The sequence below is a fragment of the Meriones unguiculatus genome, chromosome 2 (genome assembly GCF_030254825.1).
Source record: "Meriones unguiculatus strain TT.TT164.6M chromosome 2, Bangor_MerUng_6.1, whole genome shotgun sequence".
Taxonomy (NCBI): Eukaryota; Metazoa; Chordata; class Mammalia; order Rodentia; family Muridae; genus Meriones; species Meriones unguiculatus.
The window spans coordinates 91,878,858-91,904,619 of record NC_083350.1 but is presented as its reverse complement, the minus strand read 5'-3'; the positions used below and the strand labels follow the sequence as shown (position 1 = coordinate 91,904,619).

The window sequence follows — 25,762 nt, the reverse complement described above, 5'->3', positions numbered from 1 at the left end:
ATTTTTTCATAAGTACTGTCATGTTCTGGCCTCACCCAAATGTCATTGGATGTCTTGTTATGTAAGCGGGGGAGGAATTTGAGGTCACTTAGGGGAGTCTGATCAGCTTGCCCAGGAAAACAGTGTGATGTTATGCTCAGAAAATAAGGGAATGGCTCCCCACAGAAAAGCGAGGAAATAGCCTTAGAGATTTAAAAAAAAAAAAAAAAAAGTTATGTGAGCAGAGACAGGCAGAACATCGCATCCAGGGACACTAGAGACTTTGTGGGTTTGTGAGTAGAATGGAATTTGTTTGGACAGCTAGGTCAGGCAACGGCCACAGAGGCCTTTAAGCCCTGGGTAAAGTCTCCATCCCATCCTCTAGGCAATAGGGAGCCACTACAGGTTGTTGAAGTGGGAGAAGTAGGAAGAAGGTAACAGGCTCAAAGCCTTGCTCTGAGCAGTCACACACATTTAACACCCAGAGAGAAATCAGTTCTGGCTGAAGACCCAATGGGTTACAAACACAGTAATGCATTTTCTTGTACTCCGGAAGCTGGGCATCTGAAATTGAGACATCCACAGCATTGGTTGCTGGGTAGGACTTGACCCATGCTTCTTTCCCAGGTTTTGTTGGCTGCCAGCAAACTATGGTATCCCTTGGACTATAGGTACCCACTCCAATCACTTTCTCCCTCCTCACATGGCCACCTCAGTGTAGTTGTCAACTTGGCACAATTTGGTATCACCTGGGAAGAGAATCCTAATGAGAAAATGTCTAGGTTAGGTTGACCTGTGGCATAGTCTGTGTGGGATTGTCTTGACTGCATTACTGAAGGTAGGAAGAACTGCCATTCTGAACAGCACCTTTCCCTGGCTCTAGGTCTTGGACTGTTTAAGCATAGAGGGAAGCCTGAGTACCAGTAAGCTCTAATGCAATCATTTATTTCTGCTTCGGACTACGGGTGTGATTAACGGCTTCAAGTTGACTTCTTTTCCAGGACAGCCTATAACCTGGACTTGTGAGACAAATAAACCCTTTCTTTCTTACAGTTGCTTTTGTCAGGGTGTCTTAATACAGAAGCAGAAATGAAACTAGAACATCGGTGCCCTCACCCACACCCCCATCTCCCTCTGCTATTCTGTTACAAGGCTGAGAAAGAGCTCCAAGCCCAGCATGAGCTTATTTTGATGCCCTTAATTTACTGACATGTAAATATGGTCCCACGCTGAGGTGTTGGGGATTCGGCAGACATATATCTTTTGGAACCACCATTCAACACTAGAGGCAATGGCACAGTCTCTGTCTATCAGACTCTGGCTCACATGGGGAGCTGAGAACCACTGAGCTACGTCTGAGCTTCCCCAAGGAATGCTGCGCCTTGTTACATCCCTAAATTGGACATGTCCTCCGGAAGCACCATTCACAGTGGATGTCTAGTGGGAAAGGGCCTCTCTTCCCCCGAGAGGTTAGTCCTTAGCTCCACCCCCCAACCCTTACCAGGCCACATAGCATGGTTGAAAGTATGGTACCTTTAACTTTTATCAGAAGCCACAAACAAGAATTTAGAATCCTCCTGTGGTTTGCTTTTTGCTCTATAGTCATCAGCTGAATTTGCCCAAATGGGATTCTAATGTTTTTAAAAGCCAATTTAGTAATCCTTGTATTTTTGATGGATTGTGGAAGGCTGATTAGTTATTTATATCTGTATACACGTGCGTGGCTGCAAATGGCAGACTTGTACTTTTATGTGTCATTAATCTCTATACTATGTTAACGGAGGAATGCAGCCAATTCTCAAAATGCTGTCCACACACACACACACACACACGCACACACACCACTGTCACTCCATGTGGTCAGCTATAGGCTGTTTCCATTGATTAAACATTTCAGTGAACAGTTCTCTACTATATCCCATCAAGTAAGTAATAAATCTGTCACTGGGCTGTGTAATTAAAGACAATCTGACTCTGAAGACATAGGATACAATTAAATATACTTAGTACTGAAGCTAGGTTGGATGTGATTTAATCTTTTGTGGGTGACTCAGGGTCTTGCAGACCCTAAGGGCCTCACGATGCATATAACAATCCTCTCACTGTGTGGGAGCTCTACTAGGAAGAAACCTCCTGCTGGAAGCCAGCCAGGCACACCGCCTCCCCTCTAGCAGGAATCCTCACTTTTACCTAGAAATGGTTTGTACATATCCCTGGAGGAGACAGAGCTGTGAATATTTGTCCTTGGCATCAAATGCTCTTGGCAGCTGGTGTAAAATCTTCCATTTTTCCCTCAGCTCTCTTTAATTTTGGTAACAGAGAATACCTAGAGGAATGTTAATATGGCTTTAACACCTTTCTTTAACGCTAATCCTTCTTCTCTACAAAGAATTCTATCCAGGACTCATTCATAAATTCAACTTGTTTTTATGAAGCAAGTCCCCACAAGGAGTGGTAGAACCCAGAGAGTTGGGAACGTCAAAGAGACAGTTAAATATGTTTCAGGAAGCATAATACATATTCAAACATTGTCTTAAATGGGCTTCTGCGTCTGAACCACCCCATTACTGGCTTCGTTTTCCATGCAATCGTCTCTACCAGTTGAACGGCACTCAGAGATATCATTATTCAGAATTAAAATTAATGTTGGAGAGAATGAGATTAAAAAAATAGCCTCTAAATATCATTTTAAAAGAAGTGCTGTTGAATGAAGACTGGTCTTTTCTGATTTGAAAGCATTTATGAAGCCACAGTAAGGAAATAATTTATTTCACACACACACACACACACACACACACACACACACACACAGAAAGATGAGATCAATAGATCAAGTATAGACATGACCTCAACCACACCTGGAAATAAAGTGGTTCTTAGAGTGGATGTTGAATCAGTGGGGCAAAGCTGACTTACACAGTAGACACTGATACACTTGTTTGGTTACTTTGGGAAAACAAAAACTGATTCCCAGCTTACTCAAGACAGATCACAGTTTTAACATTGTTAACAAAACTAAAATTACCATCAGAAACATGCTTAACGTTTAGTACTCTTGCCTAGAGGAAACTCTTTGTTCTTTTTATGTGTATATGCATGTGTCAAGCTTATATGTTCACCCTGTGATGCATGCAGAGGCCCAAGGCTGATGTTGGAACTCCTCCTCAGTGACTCTCGCATTTATTCTTTGAGGCATGGTCTCTCAGTTGAAACCAGAGCTGCCCAGTATGACTAGTCTCACTAGCCAGCTTGCTCCTGGGATCCTGTCCCTGCCTTCCATGGTATCATGTGTGGATATTTTCTGGAATTACAAGCATACCCGCTCAGCATTCACACGGGTCCCAGGAATCTGAGCATCAGTCCTCTTGCTATCCTGTGTTTTGAGCCCTGATCCATTTCTGTATAGAGGGAGACTTTGTAAGCATAACCCTAAGCCTATAGAGAAAAAGACTGAGCTAAGTTGAATGTAAACACTCCCAATTGCAATGATACTATAAACACATTTAAAGGGCAGATGGAAACTGAGAAGTGTGTGTGCAGGACATATGTCAGCAAAGGGATGATTTCTTAATATTCAAAGAACTTTTCCATTACTGACAATCTGACTTTCTATTTAAAATAAACAAGCTGGGTAGACGATGATGACCTAGAAACAAAGGAAACATGACAATGGCTACAAGGAATGTTCTTTTACTTAAAATAATATGATATTAAATTAAATTAGATACTACTGCCTACCTTCCACATTGTACATTCATGGACATTTTCTTGATGGTGTTTTACAAAGTTGTACTTGCATTGTTTCTTGTGTGCTCATTAAATGGATGTTAGTCCCTTTGGCTAGATTCTGTGTTCTATGAGGGCAAGAACCATTATCCTATGGAGAACCTGCACATTGTTTGGACTTAGTAAATGGTGAGTGAATGAATGAGTTAGTGATTATTGATAGAAAGATCTTACATAAGAAACTGGTAATAGATTCCCCTGGGAGAGTGGGGTAAGCACAGGGAAAAAAATGGATGGTGCTTTGTGCTTACAGATTTCACTGTTAAGGCTTTTCAAAAGCATATGTACAACTTTATGATTATTGTTTTGAAAACATTTTCGGCATTTTAAGTGAATGTCTATAGTGGGAGCAAGATAGTACAGGGACATCTAAGAAAAAGGATACCAACTTGTGACTGATGCCATTACTTCAATATCTTGGGAAGGAAAGAGAAGCTCATTCTAGGATGAACTTTGTTAGAGAGTTCTGAAAGGACAGCATCCAGCCAGGGGTCTCACTCAACCAAACCCAGGGGCTGCCTGAGCTGTGAAGGCTGGAGGTAGGGTAAGATATGCTGTTCAGAGCCCAGAGAAATCAAAGAGGTCAAATGTAAGCTACAGGAGCGCATAGGCAGCACTCAGGTCCTAGATGGCTGAGGGACAGAGGACAGTATGGATATTGCATTTCTCTGAGTTTGCCGGCAGCCTGAGCAGAGAAATGTGCTACATCCTCCAAGCTCATTCTAACCATAATGTTGTCAAAAACCCTGGCCTCATGTAGGTATGGGATGATACACCAGAACTAGCTCTTGGGGAAGCCACTTGCACTCAATGATATAGGAACTCAGTGAGTCACTCTGCCGTTTGACCACTCTGACCTAGCCCCACCCACTCCATTGAACTTCCCTTCTACTTGTTGCTCCAGCAATAACCATCATCATATAGTCACCATAATACATCTGTTTTCTTGCCTTCAGACCTTCCCCCCAGCCCATCCAGTTCACCTTTTGGACATGGGTTCATTTTTAAAGACTAGTATCTCTGGTCCATAAAGCCCCTCCTGGGCTACCCCATGTGGAACACTAGTTCTTTCCTCTGCATCTACACGGCATGCCTCATTACAGCGCCTGCAATTCCTGCGGGCATGGACACCCTGCCATCTCAGTGAGTCTCCTAATGGCCTCTTCAGCATGTCTTACTTCTCATCACAGTCCCAAACAGGCTCAGGGTATGGAGTCCGTAGACAGAAGGACAGAAAGAAAGACAGGATATATGATAAAAGAATGTATGAAAGCAGCTACTCTGTTATATTTCCTACAGTGTCTCTGTGATTTAGCACATTGTAGATCATCAAAATTTTATTTGGTTAATAAAATTGACTGGTTATGTGGGATGGATGGATGGATGGATATATACATTTGGATTACAAATATCTAGGAGACAGATGCACAAAAATCAACTTGAAATAGAGCGAATTAGTCCTGATTGTCCAAAAATCTGCCTAATCTATTTCCATGAACTTAATTGAAATGTCAAAGCCTATTTCTAACTCATAGAAATTTCCTGTCAGTCATGCCCCAAGGCTGAGTTTTATCATGTCCCTTGCCAGTTTTCTCCCACCATGTCACCATTGTACAGTGATCAAGTGAGATGCTTTGCAGAAAACTATCCAGAGACCACACTCCTCCCTTTTGGAAGCTCATCTCCAACAGCAGATCACCCCTGACTCTTCCACAGCTACCCAAGACCCTATGGGAATTCTATGATGACATTTTCCCGAGGCTCTTAGGAGTTGGAGTCTAAAACAAATATTCTCTTAATCCAGAGTCCTAGGAGTCCCCTCATGAAAACATGGGGAAACTGGGAAATGTGGTTTTCTTCCCTGTTAAGCCTATTCAAGATAGGTGGCACTGAGAACTATGCAGAGAGGCTGCATGGATGATAGAGTAGAGGCAGAACCCGGGGAAGGAAAGGGGCGGAGTGGGGAAGGGACCCAACATAGTGAGAAAGAAGTAACTGCCACTACAGGGCTCACATGGTAAGACCGTGCCCTGGGAGATGAGAAACAGGGAAGTGTGCACCCAGCTCTCAAGTGTGCTTCACGTGTTTTCCAAACGCAGTCTCCTTTAGTAAATACAAACCCATTTCTTCCTGCACCCAGCACCCACTAAGCGTCTTCATTGCTTGGCCTGTTTTACAATACACCGACTCTGCCCTAGTCCCTGCAGTCCGTGATCGCCTCACCAGCTGGAGTGGCCCTTCAAAAACAGGCCCAATTCCATCCTTCCCCATTCTGAAACCTCCAGTGGCTCCTTGTTCCGAGTCAGAGTCAAATTCTTTGAGTCACCCGTGAGACTTTACCCAATCCATCCTCAGCGCTTCATCACGCAGGCAACTTCTCCTGTTCTTTTCTCCAATAGGCCCAGCACACACCATGCTTTGGGCTTTAGCCAATCTCCCTACAGTCCCCACTGTTGCCCTGCTCTTCACCCAGGATATCTGATAGGCATGCACTTCACTTCCTTCAAGCCTCTGCTTCGGAAACAGCTTCATTACTCCTTCCTCTTTTTCTGCCATTTCCTTTGTGGCACTTACTGCCTGTTGCCTGAGTATTCTAACCATGTGTTCAAATATTCATTTGGAACACAAGTACTAAAATATCACAGCTCTCCAGTACTTTGCTACCAGATCTTGAGCACCTAGAACATTGCCTGGCACCTAGTAGGTATTCAGCTGATGTTCACAGGATGAGTGAATTATTTGAGCTTTTAACCCTTGGCTTTTTTCCTCCTCCAATTAGCATTCTCATTATGTCATCTGTGTTAGAGCCATACTGACATCCCTATTGTCTCTATGCCTTGCCTCTCTTCAGAACAGCATAGCTGCCACTGTGCACTAAGCCCACGGAGGAAGTAGTCCTATGTCATCCCTAGCTGGGATGGCGGAAAAGTTAGATGTCTGGCTCACAGAAGGAAGGACAGCTTGTGGGGGTCACCTTGGGCCACTTCCTGCCTGTGACTCCATTCTACCTGTCCCACCTCTCTGTCTCTGCTTTTGGCAGTCTCTGCTGCACTTCTTACTGTCTCCCTGGCTACTTGACTAAAAACTTCTCAAATGCAGGGCCTGGAGCTTCTATAAGTCCTTGCCATCTCAAGTCAGGCTCTGAAAGACAGCCTTAAGCTAGCTAGACCAATGTAAGTGGAGAGGGAAGTGGAGAGAGAGCAGTGGAAGTGAAGCCATGGTGTGAAGCCACTGTTTCCAGAGAGAGAAGAATAGTGCCCTGTAGGTGAAGGTAGATTGTGGCCAGTGACTAGAGTCAGTCCTCCATGATCCACCACTGCTGGCCCACTTCCCACCTCTGCACCCTCTGCTTCCCCACACCCTGAGCACATGCCTCTGGGCCTTTGTTCCTCCCCACACTGTCCTCCAACAACAATTATAATGATAATAGCAGCTGCCATTATTGAACTATTTATAGAGAGCAAGATGTATTTCACTCATTTAATCTTCCAGTGGCACTGTGGGGGTTATGCTAGAATGTTCTCCATTATTCTGTAATATTCCCAAGGAAACTGGTACTTAAAGGGAGGCTAACTAAATGCATCAGTGTTTGGTCCAAACCTGGCCTCCGAAACTCAGAACTCTGGCTCTTTGAACTGCTCCATAGTGTCGATTCTCAATCCCAGCTGGTACTGAGTCCCTAGGAAGCAACTGAAATTCCAAGGCTGCCTTTGGCTTGCCTGGGACAGCTCCACTGTTTCTTGTACAGTATTGCAGCTAGTGGGGTCTCTCTTCCCAGCTAAGCCTCAGGCCTCAGGCCTCAGGCCTCAGGCCCAGCATTTGAGTTTTCTGATGGTCAGCACATCCTTCCTTAGAAATGTTTCAGACTCCACATCCCAGTGTGTCCTAGTGCCCATTTCTAGAAAGACTCTACAGTTATGCTTCCTCCGCTCTCATTCCTAAGTGCCCTGAGTACAATATTTTTAAGAAAGATCTCTTAAAAGGAGATTCATTCTTGGGCAAAGCATGAGCCAGAAACCCTGCCCACACTAACAGGAAGGGGCTGCTTCTCATGGACAGTGGGCTCATTAAACCAACCCGAAATCTGCTTCCTGCTGCCAGTCTTTTAAAATAAGGGGGGCTCCAAGGTGGTGACATAGGCACTAAAAAAAGAAAACCCTGATATTTCCATTTTGTTTCTCATAAATTTAACAGTAAAAGAAAGCCTTCTGGCAGTGACTGAGTTATTGACTTCCTAAATCTTTAGCTCCAAAGAACTTCATTTACTCACTTTATTAGCAAACATTTATCGACTCTGTTCTCTGTGCCAGGTTGTCCATATATATTATCCCATTCCTACCTCTTCGCCAGCCACAGGGAAAGCAATATCAAACACTGCAGAGGGCAGAGCAGGCTCAGAGGAACCAAGTCAGAACCTGGCCACACCCATGGAAGGGGGCACAGTGGGTATTGGCACCCAGCCAGGTCTCTTCCAAGGCTGCTTCCTTCCTGTTTGGTAAAGCTGAGCCTGCTGCCAGGACCCCTGCTTTCTGCTTCTCACTTACTTAATGGAATCCAGGTTGGCAGACAGTACCAGTACAATCAACTCTCCTCCTTCAGCCAGAGGCAGACGAGACAGAACCCAAGCCTGTGCCCAGAGGACCAGGCCCATATCATCATCCCCCCCCAGCATGGCACATGTCATCTTCTGATTCTGGCTTCTTCATTGCTACATCATAACTCTTGGTTACCCACATGAAGTAACAAAAATATAGAACCTGTAGGAATAGAGTATCAAGCTACTGTAAGTGCTAGAAATGAAAAGAGTGTTGAGTGATATAGTTACGGTTAGAGGAAGATCATTTGAATCCAGAGACTGTTCTAAACTGTTAGCTTATTGTGTCTCCAAATAACAACAACAATAATAATAACAACAATGGAGTTTCCTAGTCTAGTGTAGCTGTGAGAATTCAATAAATTTTAATCTAAACATAGAAAGTACTTGGCGGAGTGTCTACCCGAGCTGGTGCTCAGTAAAGCTTGGCTGGCCTCCTCCTCCTTCATTGTCATCACTGCATCATCCCTGAGAGTGAGTGGATGAAGGCTGGGTACTGGCTAGCATGGATTTCTCCTCGTGGGGAAATACATCCTTGACCCAGATCTGCCATGTGACCGTGCTGTATACCTCAGAAAGGAAGCAGGCTGAGATGACATAGGAGATGCTAGACATGGTGTGTCTAAGATCCCATGCAGAGCAGCACTTCTTACATTTTATGTTCTCAGTAACTGGACCAGAAGACTCTCCAGTTACCCAAGATTTTGGAAAGATGATCCTCACTGAAACCAGATGTTAAACAGATGAGACTTCATGTTTGGTAGGGCAGTGTCTATGAGGCTCTCACACTGAGGCCAGAGGGTCTCAGTATGTTGTTATACTTAATCATCTTAATAAACTCCCAATCCCACTGTTTAGCTGCTCTCAGCATCAGGTGGAACTGCCTGGAGATCGGAGTTTTATCCTGTTTGAGAAGAACTCAGCTTTTGGGGTCATGCCATGCTAGACTTTCTGCACCTCAGCACCAGGCATGAGCAGAAGCCTTGATGGCTGTGAGTGTGGTGACATTCAGAGGCATGAGCTGATAGTATTTTTTTTTTGAGCCATCAACCCTTTTTGAGGATTTGAATGCACTCCTTCCTCAGCCAAATGAAAAATACACCAAACATCACAGAATCTCACAAAGACATTTCTCAGATGCACTGTGCGCACTAATGAGTGTGCATGTGTGTGCACATGTGTGGAGTCCATAAGCCAACGTCAGCGTCTTTCTCTCTCAGTCGCAACATTATTTTTTTAGACATGGTTGGACCAGCTGGCTAGCAAGCTCCTATACACACACACACACACACACACACACACACCAGGGATAGGGTTACAGGTGCATACTACCATATCTGGCTTTTACATGTTGTTGTTGTTGTTGTTGTTGTTTCAGGTCCTCATGCTTACAGCAAATACATGACTGCCGAGCCATCTCTCCTATGCCCCTAAACCTTGTTTGAATTTGGGTCTTAATCACTAAGCCATACTGTCCTCAACTCCAATAATAGGCTTGCATCACATTTTAAAATATGATGTTCAGGCCTTCTTAGTCACCAAGATACTTTTTTACATTAGAAAAATATAATTATTTCAATTTATGTGTAAAGTTCTATGTGGTGGTTTGAATTAAAATGGCCCCCATGGGTCGATATGGAGTGACATTAAGAGGCCTTACGGCCTTGTTGGAGGACATGTCATTGGGAGTGGGCTTTGAAGCTTCAGAAATTCAAGTTAGGCCCAGCGTCACTCTCTCTACCCAATACCTACTGATCCAGATGCAGAAATCTCTCTCTCCAGCACCATGTGTGCCTGTGTGCCTCCATGCTTCCTGCTACAGCAATAATGGATTAAACTCTGAACTGTGAGCCAGCCCCAATTAAATGTTTTTTTTATAAGAGTTGCCGTGGTCATGGTGTCTCTTTACAGCAATAAAACCCAAACTAAGACACTGTATATGGAGTTCTCAAAAAGAAAATAAAGCCCTAATACATAATCTTTGCATAATAGATCAATTACAGAGTTTGCAAATCTCTGTCATCTAGTTCTTAAAGCTTCTTTGAATAAATGACATTTCCACATTTGAATTTCATAACTCTCCAAAAGGAGAAGCAATTCCAAGGGGGATTGTTCATCCGTGCAATGACTCTTGAAGATATCCAGAGCTGGCGTTTATACGCCAACTTTCATCTCAGGTCGATGTGTGGAGAACCTTTCTGCTTAACACATGAAAGATAGCCCACGAGATCTCATTTCACATCCTTCTCCCCAGCAGCCCCAGAGGAAAGAGAAATTCAGTGCTTCATCCCACTCCCCTACTTCATAGAAGAGGACACTGAGATCCAGAGAGGTCCTCTGACCTGTCTAGAGCAAGCACAGAAACTGTCAGGCTAAGGTTCCAAACTCTCCTGTTCCCAGTGACCCCTGTGGAGCACAGCATGCAGCATTCAATGATGAAAACCTTGGGATCAACCTTTTAGGAGCACCTGAGGGCCTGAACTGATATTGTGCTGTCTGCCCCTCTTCCCCAGTGGTCGGGACCTCACTCTGCCCTGTTCCCTTTGATCCTGCTCCCCACTGCCAGAAAGTGGGGGATCCATGAAACTTCACCTCACTTCCTACTCTAGGTCATGATTTTCTGGTATCATTTGTAGTGACCATTTAGAGGGTGTAGGAGGTCCGTGTGTTAGAGCCACAGAGACATCAGGGACTCCAGGAGCAAGATTAACCCAAGATTTGTTGCCATGGCAACAGCTGCTTGGTCTGACCTCTGACACTCAGGTCTGTGAGGGAGAGAGAATTCAGAACCTCCCTGCCTGGATCCAATGAAGGATGTTAGAGAGACAGAAGGGCCCCTTGCATAGTGGAATCTCTCTGAAGGTCTGGTCTTCCCTCCATAAAAGCTGAAACCTCCTCCAATATCCAGTGAAGAGTAATGTTGTCTTGGCCTGTCTGCTAGGCTGTGATGTTTCACAAGCACACTGACTGTTCCAACTCATTAGCGAGACCTCAGATAACTTTAGGGGGCAACAGCCATCGTTTTTTTAATTGATAATATAGAAGGGGGGAAACAAAAACAGAGGCTGCAACCACACAGTAAGGGCAGGCAGTTTTCTGTGGAAGATATTTTGAAGGCAAACATGAAAAGCAAATTGTGAGTGTGCTGGGCTGTGAGACAAAGCACATCCTTTGAAGCTACAAAGAGTTTGACAAATAAGCACTTGGAGAAGGGTTTTTAATGGAAGTTTATCTGATAAGTTTCAGGACTGTATGAGTCTCAAAATTGAATGGGCGTTTGTAGCCTTTGCATTCTTTAGCTACTGTTATCATTCACTGAGAACAATGTTTACTCTAGCTGCCTTCCCCGTGCTCTCAGCCAAGCACAGTGAGTGACAGGATATTCGACTGTGATTTGAGCCCAGTGAGGAGTGAAGTTGAGCTGCCGGCTTTACATTCTGCTTCTTCGTCTCCCTCTGCCTGTTGATTTACATCATCAGTACCTGTATGCTGATTATGTGTTACTGTTCCTAGGTTATTTTCTGAGCATTCATGTTTCTCTCGCTCTCTGTCTCTCTATTGTGCGTGGGCGTGTGAGTGCGTGTGTGTGTGCGTGTGCGTGTGCGTGTGCGTGTGCGTGTGTGTGTGTGTGTGTGTGTGTGTGTGTGTCTTTATTTGGCTGGGGAATACCACTGTATTCTCTCTCACCTTCCTTAGATGGCAAGGCTAGCCAGGGCTTGTTCTGTTCATGATAAAGGCAAAGCTCAAGATAGCAAGTTCAATATCATAAGCACTTTTCAGGGCTCTGAGTCTATCCTGTCTGTTAATATACCATTGACCAAAGTAAGTTAATTAATCAGACTTGAAATTCAATTTCCTCCTGGATGGTTAAGGGTGGGTAAGTGCCTCTGTTTAAGCTACGTTTGAAGCTCTGTTTAAGCTCTGTTTTAGCTACGTTTTATGTCCTCATTCTGTTTACAGAACAGAAGGGGACAGAAGAGTAATGTGTTCTAGAGATTCCCATGGGGATTCACTGTACAGGATACAGAAGTCCGAGGGACTTTCCTCCAAGCCCCATCCCCATATATATCACAACAGAGAGAGCCCACAGCTTTGCCTCACAGGTCACACAGCCATTCCACACCAGTTCCATTTATTGAGCCAACTAAGGAAGTCCTCAGAGGACTTCCAGTAGAGACCAGCAGGAATGCTTTGCCCCATCCCTGAATGCTTAGGCTGCCTCTGGGAGAAAGGATGAGGCAGTGATTTCTAGGTTCAGAAGAAGTATCTCTCAGCGAACAGATTCCCTGAAAGGACCAGGGAACGATTCTGTTTCATGGTCTTTGGAAATTGAGTATCCAGAAAAATGCTCACATATTTGTTAAAATCAACATATATGTCTAAAAGGAGTCCAGAGCTAGGGATGCAGCTCAGTTGGTCTCTGCTAGCCTAGCATGGGTGAAGCCTGGTTTGATTCCCAGCACTGAATAAGCTGGACGTGGTTATGCACACCTGTAATCCCAGAACTCAGGAGATAGAGGTAGCAGGATTCAAGGGCATCCAAGCACCAACTTTAGCTTTGTATTCTACCCTGTCTCAAAAGTGGTTGGGGTTCCAGAGTGTGGATTTCCATCTCAGCTTCCACAGTTTGAAGTTTGCTTCCTCTCCCTTGGTGAATTGAAAAGTAACAATTTGTTGTCTTCCTTGTCCCTCCTCCACTGCAGGTGTGCTGAGCCTGCCAGAGAGCCTGAACCTGCACCGAGATCCACAGCGGCCCAGCAAGCCAGGAGAGCTACCCATGTTCAGCCAGTCAGAGTTGAGGACCATCGAACAGTCCCTGCTGGCCACACGGGTGGGCAGCATCGCTGAGCTCAGTAAGTGGATGCTGGCTTCTCAGGCTGGTGCCCAAACCACATAGCCTCTCTCTGTCCAAAGTGACATGCTTTTCATACCACATGTGTTCATAGCGACCTGTCCAGGGTACCTTTATAGGATGCTTGCTATGTGCACAAGGCAGTGCCAGTGAAATTAGGAAAGATGAGGGCTCTAGAGGAAGAAAGGCCTGCTAAATCTCCCAGCTCTGTCATTACTGTAGTGAAATCTAGTCCTCATCTGCCCTGAGCCTCAGTTTCCTTTTCAGTTACATTGAAGACATCATCTCAGCCAGCACCGGGCAATGTTCTAGTACGGGATGCATAGATACGCATCTCAGGGCTTGGTACCCTGCCTGCTGCAGGCAATATACATGTTCTCTAAGTAATGCCCATTAGTGGTTGATGTTTACAGCAGCATCTGTTGAACGCACATGTCAGATCATTTCTCTCTTCTGTTCAGAATATTCCACTGGTCTGTTTCTGACCCACAGGACAAGCCAAAGTCCTCAGAACTGCTCTCAAGCCTCCCCCTCACTACTCTCTGTTCTTCCTTTGGTCCTTTCTGCTCCTTGACCACTATAGCAAAACCTCAGGACCTTTGCACTGACTGCTCTGTTGCGGTAAATGTAAAAGGTGTAACCTAATGAATGTTTATTATTAGGCTATAATTTTTACAGTGGTATTATATAACCCACTATCAATCAAATAAAGACTCAGACCCCTTTGTATTTAATAAAATAGCCTTTATCTGGGGCATTGCAGATATTAACCTCTCAGCCCCAATCTCTAGCTACCTCCCATCCATGGTCCCAAAATACTTATTAATGTTCTCCATCTCCTCCATCCATGCTGATCTGACCGTGTGTTCCTTTCCTATGCTAACCCATGGTGTCGGTCTGTTTTCTTTCTCCTCTGATTCTCTCTCCTCCTCTCTTCATGGTCCCTCAACCTTAGCCTGCCAACCCCAAGCTCCACCTCCCTTTCTTTTGCCAATCCCCAAGCTTCAGCGTTTGTTTGTTTGTTTGTTTTTTAATTAACCAGTCAGCTTTAAATTAGGTGGAGCAAGGTTTATACAAGAAGGACAGGTGTACATGAAAGGGTGCAGGGACCAGATCTTGGGTGCCAGTAATTAGCATTAAAATACATAGCTCTAGACCAAGTCCCAACACTGCCCCCTCAGCCAAAACAACTCTTTATGTCTTGCTTCTCAACCCTGTGAAGCAATAACTCTCTAAGAATCCTAGTCTTACTTCAGGCTATTAAAACAAAAAACAAGAGTAGACAGTGTGGCTAAAAAGACAAGCATTTAGGCTCTGGAGATATGGTTTAACAGTTAAGAACACTTGCTGGTCTTGCGGAGGAGTTTAACTCAGTTCCCACCACCCATGTCAGGGGGCTCACATCCATCTGTATCTCCAACTCCAGGAGTTCCATCACCTCCTCTGGCCTCGGGTACCCTCACACAATGGGGAGAGGCATTTATTTCTCACAGTTCTAGAGGGTGGGAAGTTCAAGGTCAGAAGCTCAGCTCCTGGTGAGGGCTCTCTGCCTGGCTTACAGTTGGTACCTTCTCACTACTGCTTCCTATAAGGGCCTATTATGAAGCCCCCCATTCCCAGAACTTACCCAACCCTAAATATCTGCCAAATGCCCTGCTTTCTAATACCACAACACTGGAGGACTTCCACATGTGAATTGGGGGAGGACATAAGCATGCAGTCCATTGGTTCATAGTAACCTTCATCCCCTACAGCTCTTGAATGTTATGTCTAGCACTTACCATCCTACAGCATACTTCATGCATTTCTGTTTCCATAGTCTACTTATTGAGGCACAGCTTACCTATGCCTCTAGTTCAGTCATTTCTAGCATAGTTACCAAACAGTGCAGCCATAACCACTGTCTGTTTTAGAACATTTTTTATTACCTCAATTAAAAAGCCAGCACCAGTAACAATCTCCTCCCTCCCCTCTCCTAATGACACTCCACATTTCACTTTCTTACTTTTTCTTATTGCTTCTCTCCCTGCTGGAAGCATTCTCTCTGACAGGACAAATATTTGATTTGTTCACTGTTAGAATAGCATCAGATATGTGGTACATTTGTGCCTCAGGAAGTATGAAGCACAAAAAGAAAGGAGGTGAAGAAAGAAGAAAAATAGGGAGGCCCCCAAAAAAGGATAAAGGAAACAAGGGAGGATTTGATGGTCAGTTTTGCTAGCTAACTTGATTGGGTTCAACAATGCCCAGGGAGGACAATTGAGGTGGCTCAGTGGGTAAAGGTGCTGCTGCCAAACCTGATGACCCAGAACCACATGGTAAAGGAAGAGAACTTTAAGTTGTCCTCTGACACCCACATGTGTACCCTGGAACATCCATATACATACATGTACACACATACGCAGAGCATACAAATAAATAAGTGTACAAAAATTAAGAAATGTTTAAAGAACTAAGAAGCATTCTTGTAGGTGTGACTGTGATGGTGTTTCAGAAGCAATGGGATCATGAAGGTTTGGTCCTAGTGGATGGTTTCACATCTTGAAGGATTCATAATATGATAGCATTATTGGCAGGTAGCAAAAGGTAGGAGGCAGGGGTCAAGTTAGAGGAAGTAGATCACTTGGAGATCTGTGTCTTGTTGTACCCAATTTGCGAGACCCCAAAGACCACCACCAGGAGTCAAGTCTATTGCAAAACACATGATCTTTTTATTACAAGCTACAGCTTGGGCTCACACCCTCACCATGAAGCAGTAAGGGCCTCTTGCTCAGGTTAGTGGAGTGATTTAAAGATTCCGGTCCCTCCCAGCATTCCCAAAAGAGGGAGATTCCTGCCTGGCAAGCATCTATTGGTCAAAACACAAAAGGGGATGTTGCATTTTGAATTGATTGGCTACAGGAAGGCCCCCAAACCATTAATGGCTTCCCTTCCTAGAGGGATGGGCTGGTTTCCTAACAACTGTATCTCTAGTGGGCAGGAAAGAATGCAGTAAGGCTAGTTCTTCGCCTCAGGGCATTAAGGCTAGGTCTTCCCCAAAGGTGGCTGAACATATCTCCACTTGGCTGGCCTTAGTTCAGGCTTGTGCTTTAAACTTTAAAATAATAGCCACTGACTTTTAATCCTTTGGTCTCCCGGTCTCACATCAGCCTCTTCCTGTCTGCCTCCTTCTCTATTTTGTACCCACAAAGCAAAAAACAACCTTTGCCACACATTCCTGCCATCATGATTTTCTGCCCAAGCACATGGGACCAAGAGAGGACTGAACCCTGTGAACTAAAGTGAATCCTTCCTCTCTAGTTTCTGCCAGGCATTTTGTCACAGCAATTCAAAGATAACTTACACTGGGGAACAGTCTAGGTTGGGGTGGCCCAGGTTTGTACCCCCTAATTTAGGCTTGTGCTTTCCAACCAGTCAAGTCTATTCATTTCTTCTCTGTTGCTGTGAGAAAACGCTCATGACCAAACACAGCCTAGAGGAGAAAAAGATTTATTTCAACTTCCACTTCCAGATTACACTCAGGCACAGATTCAGGCCTGAGCCAGGAGGCAAGAACTGAAGCAGAGGCAGTCAGCTCATGATCACCATGCTTTCTTGTATAACTCAGGATCACTGCCTGCCTTGGGGTGGCACTACCCACAATGGGCTAGGCCTTCCCACATCAATCAATCAGTAGTCCAGATAGTTCCTCCACAGACCTGACCACTGGGCAACCTAGTCTGAGAATTACCTGTAAAATCCGTTCTTCCCCTAGGACTTCTTGACTGTGTGAAATTGGCAATAAAAATTAACCAGGACAGCAAACAAAGAAAATTAACCTGTGTTTGTTAAAAACTCTGTTGACTGTTTAACAGCTTAGCTGTCTATCAGTTCCTGGCGGGGCTGAAGTGTTGATTTCTGTACCACTAAACTGTGCAGAAGTTGATACAGCAATTCCAGCAGATCCTAGCAGTAAGAAGCATCTAGACCCATAACCTAACCTGTACCTCCTCCCAGAAGAACCCCTGACCCACCCAGGATATGGCCTCCTTTGGGAACATGCTGCATCTCTATAACAGCAAGCCATGGTGTCAGTGGGCAGGTTGATGGAGGCTGTCTCTAGTACTGCATTCATTACTTTTCTTTCACTGTAACAAAATACTTGACAGAACAACTTAAGAGAAAAAGGTTTATGTGGGCTCACAGTTTCAGAGGGTTCCATCCCTGGCAACTTGGTTCTATGTTTCTTGACTCACCAGGAGGCAGACCATCACAGTGGTGGGAGTATGTGGCCAAGGGGAGTACTTTTTTTGTTTGTTTGCTTGTCTGCTTGGTTTTTGTTGTTGTTTGTTTGTTTTTAACCTCCTTGCAAACAGAACGCTAAAAGCAAGACAAGAAGAGAGCAGGAAAACAATACCCTCAAGGTCCCATCCCCAGAAACTACTTCCTCCACCTAGGTTTCACCTACTGAAGTTTCTAGAACCTTCCAAAATAACAACACTACTCTCCAGGAGCTGAATCTCAAACAGATGAGCCTTTTAAGTGAGGGACTCCTTTTAGGCAAACTGTAACAGTCATAAGATAGCTGCTTTCCTGGCCCCTGGACTGGGAAGTTGGATTCCCATCTGTTTTAGACCCCTAAAGCCAAGAGATAACCCCAGTAACAATATCTTCTGACCCTTTGCTGTGTGGTTAATCTAAAGCTTTTTAGTGACACGGTCTTGTTGGCAGTCTAGTGATGTCTGGGGACCCTGCCTAATAACAATATTTAATGCATAACATATAAGACTACAAAAAAAATAAAATTCTTTGCATTTAAATCATGGTATAGTCATTCTGTACTTTTTTTTAAGATTTCTTTTTGTTTTACATGTATAAATGTTTTTGCCTATGTGTTCATATGTGCAGCACATGTGTGAAGTGCCCAAGGAAGCCGAAATAGGATGTCAGATCTCCTGGAACTGGAGTTACAGATGGTTGTGAGCTGTCATTATGGGTGCTGGGAATCAAACCCAGGCCTTCTGGAAGAGCAGCAAGTGTTCTTAAGTACTGAGCCATCTCTTAACCTCCACATTCTGTGCTTTTATTAGCACATGATATGACAGGTTCTAGCAGAAAGTGTGATGGACACACATTCTGTGACATCTATGAATATGACTCCAAGGTATCCAGAAGGAAGTGAGGTATATTTTCATCTTAACACTCTCCTAGGGTGTCTTGAGATATACAAAGGCTCCAAGCAACTGGCATGTGAAGCACTGTCAGAAGGCAGGGTACCACACATTGGGACCTTCTCCTGGGAAATGCCCTTTGCCCTCAAGTTGTAGAATCCACATATGGGGTTAAAACATGACGTGCAAAGCGACAAGATGGTGGCCCCAGGAGGACACTGTGTCTGAGGAGCAGGACAGCACTGTTGGCACAGCGACCAGGAGACTGAACTCAGGGACATAAAACACCAATGTTTGTGAATTACAGGTGAGAGGAAAGCCTACAGTGTGGAAATTAATTGGGATCAACCTCAGGTCACCCAGTCAATACCTGGTAAAGGTCCTGCAGCAAAGTGGCTGGATACAAAATTAACTCAAAAAAAAAAAAAATGAGTAGCCCTCCTGTATACAAAAGACAAAAGGGCTGAGAAAGAAATTGAGAAAATAACACCCTTCACAATAGCCACAAAAGACATAAAGTACCTTGGTGTAACCCTAACCAAGCAAGTCAAAGACTTGTATGAAAAAAAAATTCAAGGCTCTGAAGAAAGAATTAGAAGAAGATATCACAAGATGGAAAGATCTACCATGCTCATAGCTTGGCAGGATTAACATAGTAAAAATGGCCATCTTACCAAAAGCAATCTAAAGATTCAATGCAATTCCGATCAAATTACCAACACAATTCTTTACAGACCTGGAAAGAAAAATTCTCAACTTCATATGGAATAACAAGAAACCGAGAATTGCTTAAAAAAAAAAATCCTCTACAATAAAAGATCTTCTGGAGGTATCTCCATCCCTGATCTCAAGCTGTACTATAGAGCAACAATAATGAAAAATGCATGGTACTGGCATAGAAACAGAATGGTGGATCAGTGGAACTGAATAGAAGACCCAGAAATAAACCCACACACTTATGGACACCTGATCTTTGATAAAGATGCCAAAACCATACAATGGAAAAAAGATACCATCTTCTACAAATGGTGCTGGTCTAACTGGATGTCTACATGTAGAAAAATGCAAATAGATCCATACTTATCACCCTGCACAAAACTAAAGTCCAAGTGGATCAAAAACCTCAACATAAAACCAAACACATTAAATCAGTTAGAAGAAAAAGTTGGGAAGACCCTAGAACTCATTGGTACAGGAGACAACTTCCTGAACAGAACACCAACAGCACAGGCTCTAAGATCAACAATCAATAAATGAAACCTCATGAAACTGAAAAGCTTCTGTAAAGCAAAGGACACCGTCCTCAAAACAAAACGACTGCCTACAGATTGGGAAAGAATCTTCACCAACCCTCTATCTGACAGAGGGCTAATATCCAGTATATATAAAGAACTAAAGAAGTTGAAAAGCAACAAATCAAGTAATCCAATTAAAAAATGGGGAACAGAGCTAAACAGAGAATTCTCGATAGAGGAATATCAAATGGCAGAGAAACACTTAAAGAATTGTTCAACCTCATTAGCCATTAGGGAAATGCAAATCAAAACAACCCTGAGATTTCACCTTACATCCATCAGAATAGCCAAGATCAAAACCTCAAGTGACAACACATGCTGGAGAGGTTGTAGAGAAAGGGGAACTCTCCTCCACTACTGGTGGGAATGTAAACTTGTACAACCACTCTGGAAATCAATCTAGCGCTTTCTCAGACAACAAGGAATAGCGCTTCCTCAAGATCCAGCTATACCACTCCTAGGCATATAGCCAAAAGAGGCTCAAGTACACAATAAGGACATTTGCTCAACTATGTTTGTAGCAGTTTTATTTGTAATAGCCAGAGCTGGAAACAACCCAGATGCCCCTCAACTGAAGAATGGATACAGAAATTGTGGTACATCTACACAATGGAATATTACTCAGCAATGGAAAACAAGGAAATCATGAAATTTGCAGGTAAAATGGTGGGATCTGGAAAAGATCATCCTGAGTGAGCTATCCCAGAAGCAGAAAGACATACACAGTATACTCACTCATACAGACATATCATATAGGATAAACCTACTAAAATCAGTACACCTAAAGAAACTAATCAAGAGGGAGGACTCTTGCTAAAATGCTCAATCCCCACTCCGAAAGGCAAAGAGGATGGACACCAGAAGAAGAAGAAAACAGGAAACAAGTTAGGAGCCTCCCACAGAGGGCCTCCGAAAGGCTCTGCCCTGCAGACTATCAATGCAGATGTTGAGACTTATGGCCAAACTTTGGGCAGAATGCAGGGAATTTTATGAAAGAAGTGGGAAATAATAGTTAGATCTGGAGAGGACAGGAGGTCCACAAGGAGAGCAACAGAACCAAAAAATTTGAGCATAGGGGTCTTTCCTAAGACTCATACTCCAACCAAGTACCATGCATGGAGATAACCTAGAACCCCTGCACAGATGTAGCCCATGGCAGTTCAGTGTCCAGTGGGTTCCTTAGTAATGGGAACAGGGACTGCTTCTGACATGAAGTGATTGCCTGCTCTTTAATCACCTCCGCCTCAGGGGGGTGCAGCCTTACCAGGCCACAGAGGAAGACAATGCAGCCACTCCTGATGAGACCTAACAGACTAGGATCAGAAGGAAGAAAAAGAAACCCTCCCCTACCAGTGGACTTGGAGAGGGGAGTGTGTGGAGAAGGGGGAGAAAGGGAGGGGTTTGGAGGGGAGGATGGAGGGAACTAGAGGGGGGATACAAAGTAAATAAAGTATAATTAAAAAAAAAAAACATGACATGCACATTGCTCAGGAGGAAGCCTCCACACCAGATAGCCCATGTACTGTCCTGTCAGGTCTCAAAGCTTAATCCCCGAACTGGAAAGATGGCTCAGTCAGGAAAGTCTTCTCAAGCAAGTATGAGGGCCTGAGTTTAGAACCCCAGCATCTACAGAAAAGCATCTCTAACTCTAGAGCCCGCCTAGAAGCAGGGAGCAGGGATGGAAACAGGAGAATCCTGAGTGTTCCCAGCCTTGTCAAATCAGTAGCTAAGGTTCAGTGAGAGACTCTGCTTCAAAAAGTAAGGCCAAGAGCAACTGAGTAGACACCAGATGCCAACCTCTGGTCTTAACATGTGTACACAAACACACACACACACAAACACACACCCTCATATGCATTAAACATATACAAAGGTTAGTGAAGTGCCTCAAAAACCCCACCTCGCTTCAAAGAAAAAATTAGCTAAGCAAATCCATGGTTCACCTAAGCAGGCAGCCCACAGGAGGAACGTGCTGCAGAAATTGTTTTTAAGGATAATTTGCTTTGTAAATTAAAACCATCATCATCGGATGTTGACTTTCATGTGTGAATTGTTGGCACACAAATGGATGTTGCTAATTGCAAATGTGTTTTGTGTATTCATTAAGACGGGCCTGAAATCGGTGTACAGGCGTGCTCTGATAAGACCCAGCGTAGAAGGAAGGTAATAAGATTCCTCTCTTCAGATATGACTGTAATTTAGGCTGGGCTGCACTACAGTCTGAATCAACACAGACCAGCTCGCTCTGTGGACACAGAGAGCTGTTTTTGTATTCAGAGGTTGTTCTTTCCAGGTTGGTGGTAGAAACCACTGTTTTTGCAGCAGAGGTGTGAGATCTCAGCTCTTGGAACAGTCTCATGGGTGAAAACTTCAAGAGCAGAGCTCTTACTTAATAGTCAGTAATGATAAGAGCAGCACCTGAAATCTGTGGAACTAGGGTGTCATGCTGGCTAATCTAGACTGTTAACTGGATGACTTTAGAATTTCCATGGAAACATGCATCTGGCCTTGTCTATGAGGTTGTTTCCAGAAAATGTTTAACTGAGGAAGGAAGATCTATCCTGAATGTGGATGGCACCATCCCATGAGCCTGGGTCCTGGGTAAGGAGAAAATAGGCTGAGCCCCAGATCCATCTCTCTCTGCTTCCTGCCTGTAAAAACAGGGTAACCAGCTACTCCTGCCACCAAGCCTTCACAATCATGGTGGACTCTGCCCTCAAACTGTGATCCAGAATCAACACTTCCTTTTCTAAGCTGCTTTTGTTGTTTATTTTGTTACGGCATCAAGAAATACTGAAAACAGGTGCTGTAATAAATCTACAGATATGCTTCTGATTGCCCCTACTTTGTGATCTGGGAGTGGAAACAAGAGGAGGTTAAACAGAATATCCTCCATTCACCTCACCCATGAATGGAAGGGCCAGAAATTGCATCGAGGCTTCAGAAAGGAACTCTGCCACACATCACCATAGAACCATGCTCCAATGGGTCACATGAAGAGGTACCACTCAGATCCCATGAGGTGCCAGGATGTAAGGATGTAAGGATGAGGTGCCAGGTGGGGCTATGTTCCTCCAGCTCTGAGGACCTGCAGTTTGCTCCGAAGATACACAGGCTCTGGACTGAACCAGAGATGTCCAACATTCAGAAATGTTGCCAAGTGTGTAAAGTGGTACCAGTCCTGAAGGCTGAGGTTCCTTTAGTAAAGCATATTAAGATTCGAAACTGCCGTATATCACTGTTGTTGGAGCACTAACCTTTATCCTTTCTGTTATAGTGTTTCACTTTTTATCTTGAAAGTCCTCAGAGGCATATATTGAAAGCTTTCTTCCAGCCAGTGGTCGTTGGGGGTGGGGTGTCCTTGAAGGGAAAATCGGCATGCCAACCCTCCTTGTCTCTCTTGCTGATTCTTGGCTGCTATGAGGTAAAAATGTCTTTTCTACCTTATGCCTTCCATGAGATACTGAGCTTCCATAGATCAAAAATGGTCTATGGTCAAGAGACCATAGGCAATATTAATTCTCCTTGTAAGGAGATTACTTCAGGTATTTTGCCACTGTGTGGGGTGTTGACTGGCATGTAGTCTTGGAGTAAAACTTCCATTTCTGGATTTTCTGTATGTAAAGCATATGGCATACACTCCAGGCATCATTAATATTCCCTTTTCACAGATAACAAAAACTGGGTGTGAGGAAGGATGTACATCCAGAAAGTAGAAAAGTCTTAGTTCAAACAGCTTTTTTGTCCTCTCTGCTGTGTCTGAATAAGCTTTGTATTCTGAGCACTTCATATACCACCCACAGCTCAGCAAATGTCCCTGGAATGAGAAATTAATAGCCTGAAGTGATCTACTCTATGACACAAAAGACTGAAGAAAATGCTGTACATTGGGGGCTCAAATTAAGATCCAGACTTAATATCAAGTTTTCTATTGAGCTTTGGAACTTGGGGACCCTGATTTGAACGTAAACATGTTCTCAAATACATAACAGGGAGGTGATATCAATCTAAGAGAGAATGTGACCCCCACATTGACTTGGAGTCTGTGGGCCTGAGTGTGGTCCTCTCCTTCCCTCCCTTCCTCTCTTCTCTCTGTCTCTTACACCCTCCCCTCTCCTTTTCTCTCTTATTTCCCTTCTTTCTTTTCAAAAGGGCTATGTAAGCATTAATTTGGGTAGAAGCAGCCTGTGTTGCCATGTGTGGAATGTGTGATCATTTCCAGGGAAGTCACCTCTGGCTCACAGCAGTCTTGGTTTCTAGGGGCTTGCACATAAAACTCGAACTGGGCAGGGTTAAGAAGCATCTCCCTGGGCTGTCATGGAAGATGATTGTAGGTGATACACAGAACCTTTTTAATTTTAATTGCTATGTATATTTTATGAGCATGAGGAAATACTGGTTTTCCATTTATGGCTATGATATGAAGTTTCCTTTTTAAATAAATTTATTTGTATGAACAAGTGAGGCAATTTAAAGAGAAAATATTAAGTAAATAAATTGTATAAGCTGTGCACAAATATGAGAGACATCATGATGGTGATTCCCAGGTGGCTGATATTTGAGAAACACAATTACCAGTGGATGGATTCTCAGATAGTTTCTTTGAACTGAGCTCCAGATGCCCAAGCTTAGAGCAGCTAGTCAAAAAATGAATCTTTGTTGATGGCTCATGTCACAGACAGGGGAGATAGCAGGGTCTCATGATAGGGGAGACAGTAGGTGGTAGGTATAGAGTGAAGAGGTTTAGACAGAGGTAGTGATGGTCTCACATGGGCAGTACAAGATCTGTTGAGAGCCTCTAGTCCAGGGACGAAGATGACAATGATGATGGAAATCATGAGATGACTAAAATGATGTAATAATGTTGGTGATGATGGAGATTATCATGATGATGGTGAACATGGTGATGATTGAAATGATCCAATAGTGTTGGAGATGATGATGACCATAGTGGTAACAAAAATTATGATGTTGGTGATGATAAGAGATGATGGTTGTGATGATGATGGTAATGATGATGACAATGATAGCAACAATACAAAAAAAAAAAGAATAGTGCTAAATACTAATAAAGCACAACAAGGTACCAGACCCTTTTTGAGAACTGTAAGTATATATATATATATATATATATATATATATATGCATTTCTTCATTTAATTCTATGAGATAAATAATGCCAAGGTTAGATATTTTATATGTGTTTTTTTCCTCAATGTACGAGACAAATCCATTCTGCCATTATTTTCCCTTCTCACAGATAAGTAAATTAGCGTGTACAGAGTCAGCACTAGATAATGGCAGGTTGGGTGCCAAGATGCATGCAGAGCGTGCTATACTGCTTCCCAGAAGAGAGCAAGAAATGGGGTGTGGGCTCTGTGCCTGAAGCTCCATGGAGGAAGTATAACTGTGGGTAGTTAATAAAGCACTGCAACATTAAGCAGACACATCTTTATTAGGGTGTGTTGCCAGTATGCAAAGGAATGAGACTCTGACCAGAGCATTGTAGAGGGCCCCCTGGAAGATGTGCCATTTGATCAATCAGAAGTGTAAGGAGATGTGGGGGGTAACCACCCAAGTTAAGAAATCAATAAAGCAGGGACCTGAAAATGCCAGGTGAGTCAAATGGTCCCCAAGAATATGGGGAGATAATGAGACAAGACAAACCTTCCCAGTGCTCCCAGGACGTGATAAGATGGTGGCAGCTAGAAACCACTGCCAGTGTCTTTCTGTTTCTGCCATAACTATCGCCATTCCCATTTTCCACTCACTCTTGGTTTATCTCATTCTGAAGTATTTTATGGGAATATTTTGTTTCATTTTATTAATATATATATTAGTTATACATAACAGCTTTTATTATGACATTTTCATATACGTAAATAGTATTTGTCCCCTATGATTAGTATTAAATATGAATAGTATTACCCTCTCATGTTCCCCTCTCATGATTCTTGTTTTAGTTTCTTTTCTGTTGCTATGATTAAAAACCTATAAAAGCAATGTAAAAGATAAATTGTTTAGTTGTTTCTCAATTCCAGGTTACAGTCCCTCTCTGTGAAGAATCAAGGTGGCAGGAATTTTAAGCAGCTAGCCACATTACATT

General features: G+C 43.6%; 1 protein-coding gene across 4 annotated transcripts in view; it reads left to right on the top strand.

Moving 5' to 3' along the window:
* The window catches only part of Abtb3 (ankyrin repeat and BTB domain containing 3), a 264,586-nt gene that overhangs the window by 140,672 nt on the left and 98,152 nt on the right, over positions 1-25,762 (top strand). For all 4 annotated transcript variants that reach the window (XM_060377817.1, XM_060377816.1, XM_021657006.2 and 1 more), the window contains exon 2: positions 13,063-13,212. In XM_060377817.1, the coding sequence (XP_060233800.1) occupies positions 13,063-13,212 (150 nt within the window). The remainder of the gene's footprint in view (positions 1-13,062; positions 13,213-25,762) is intronic.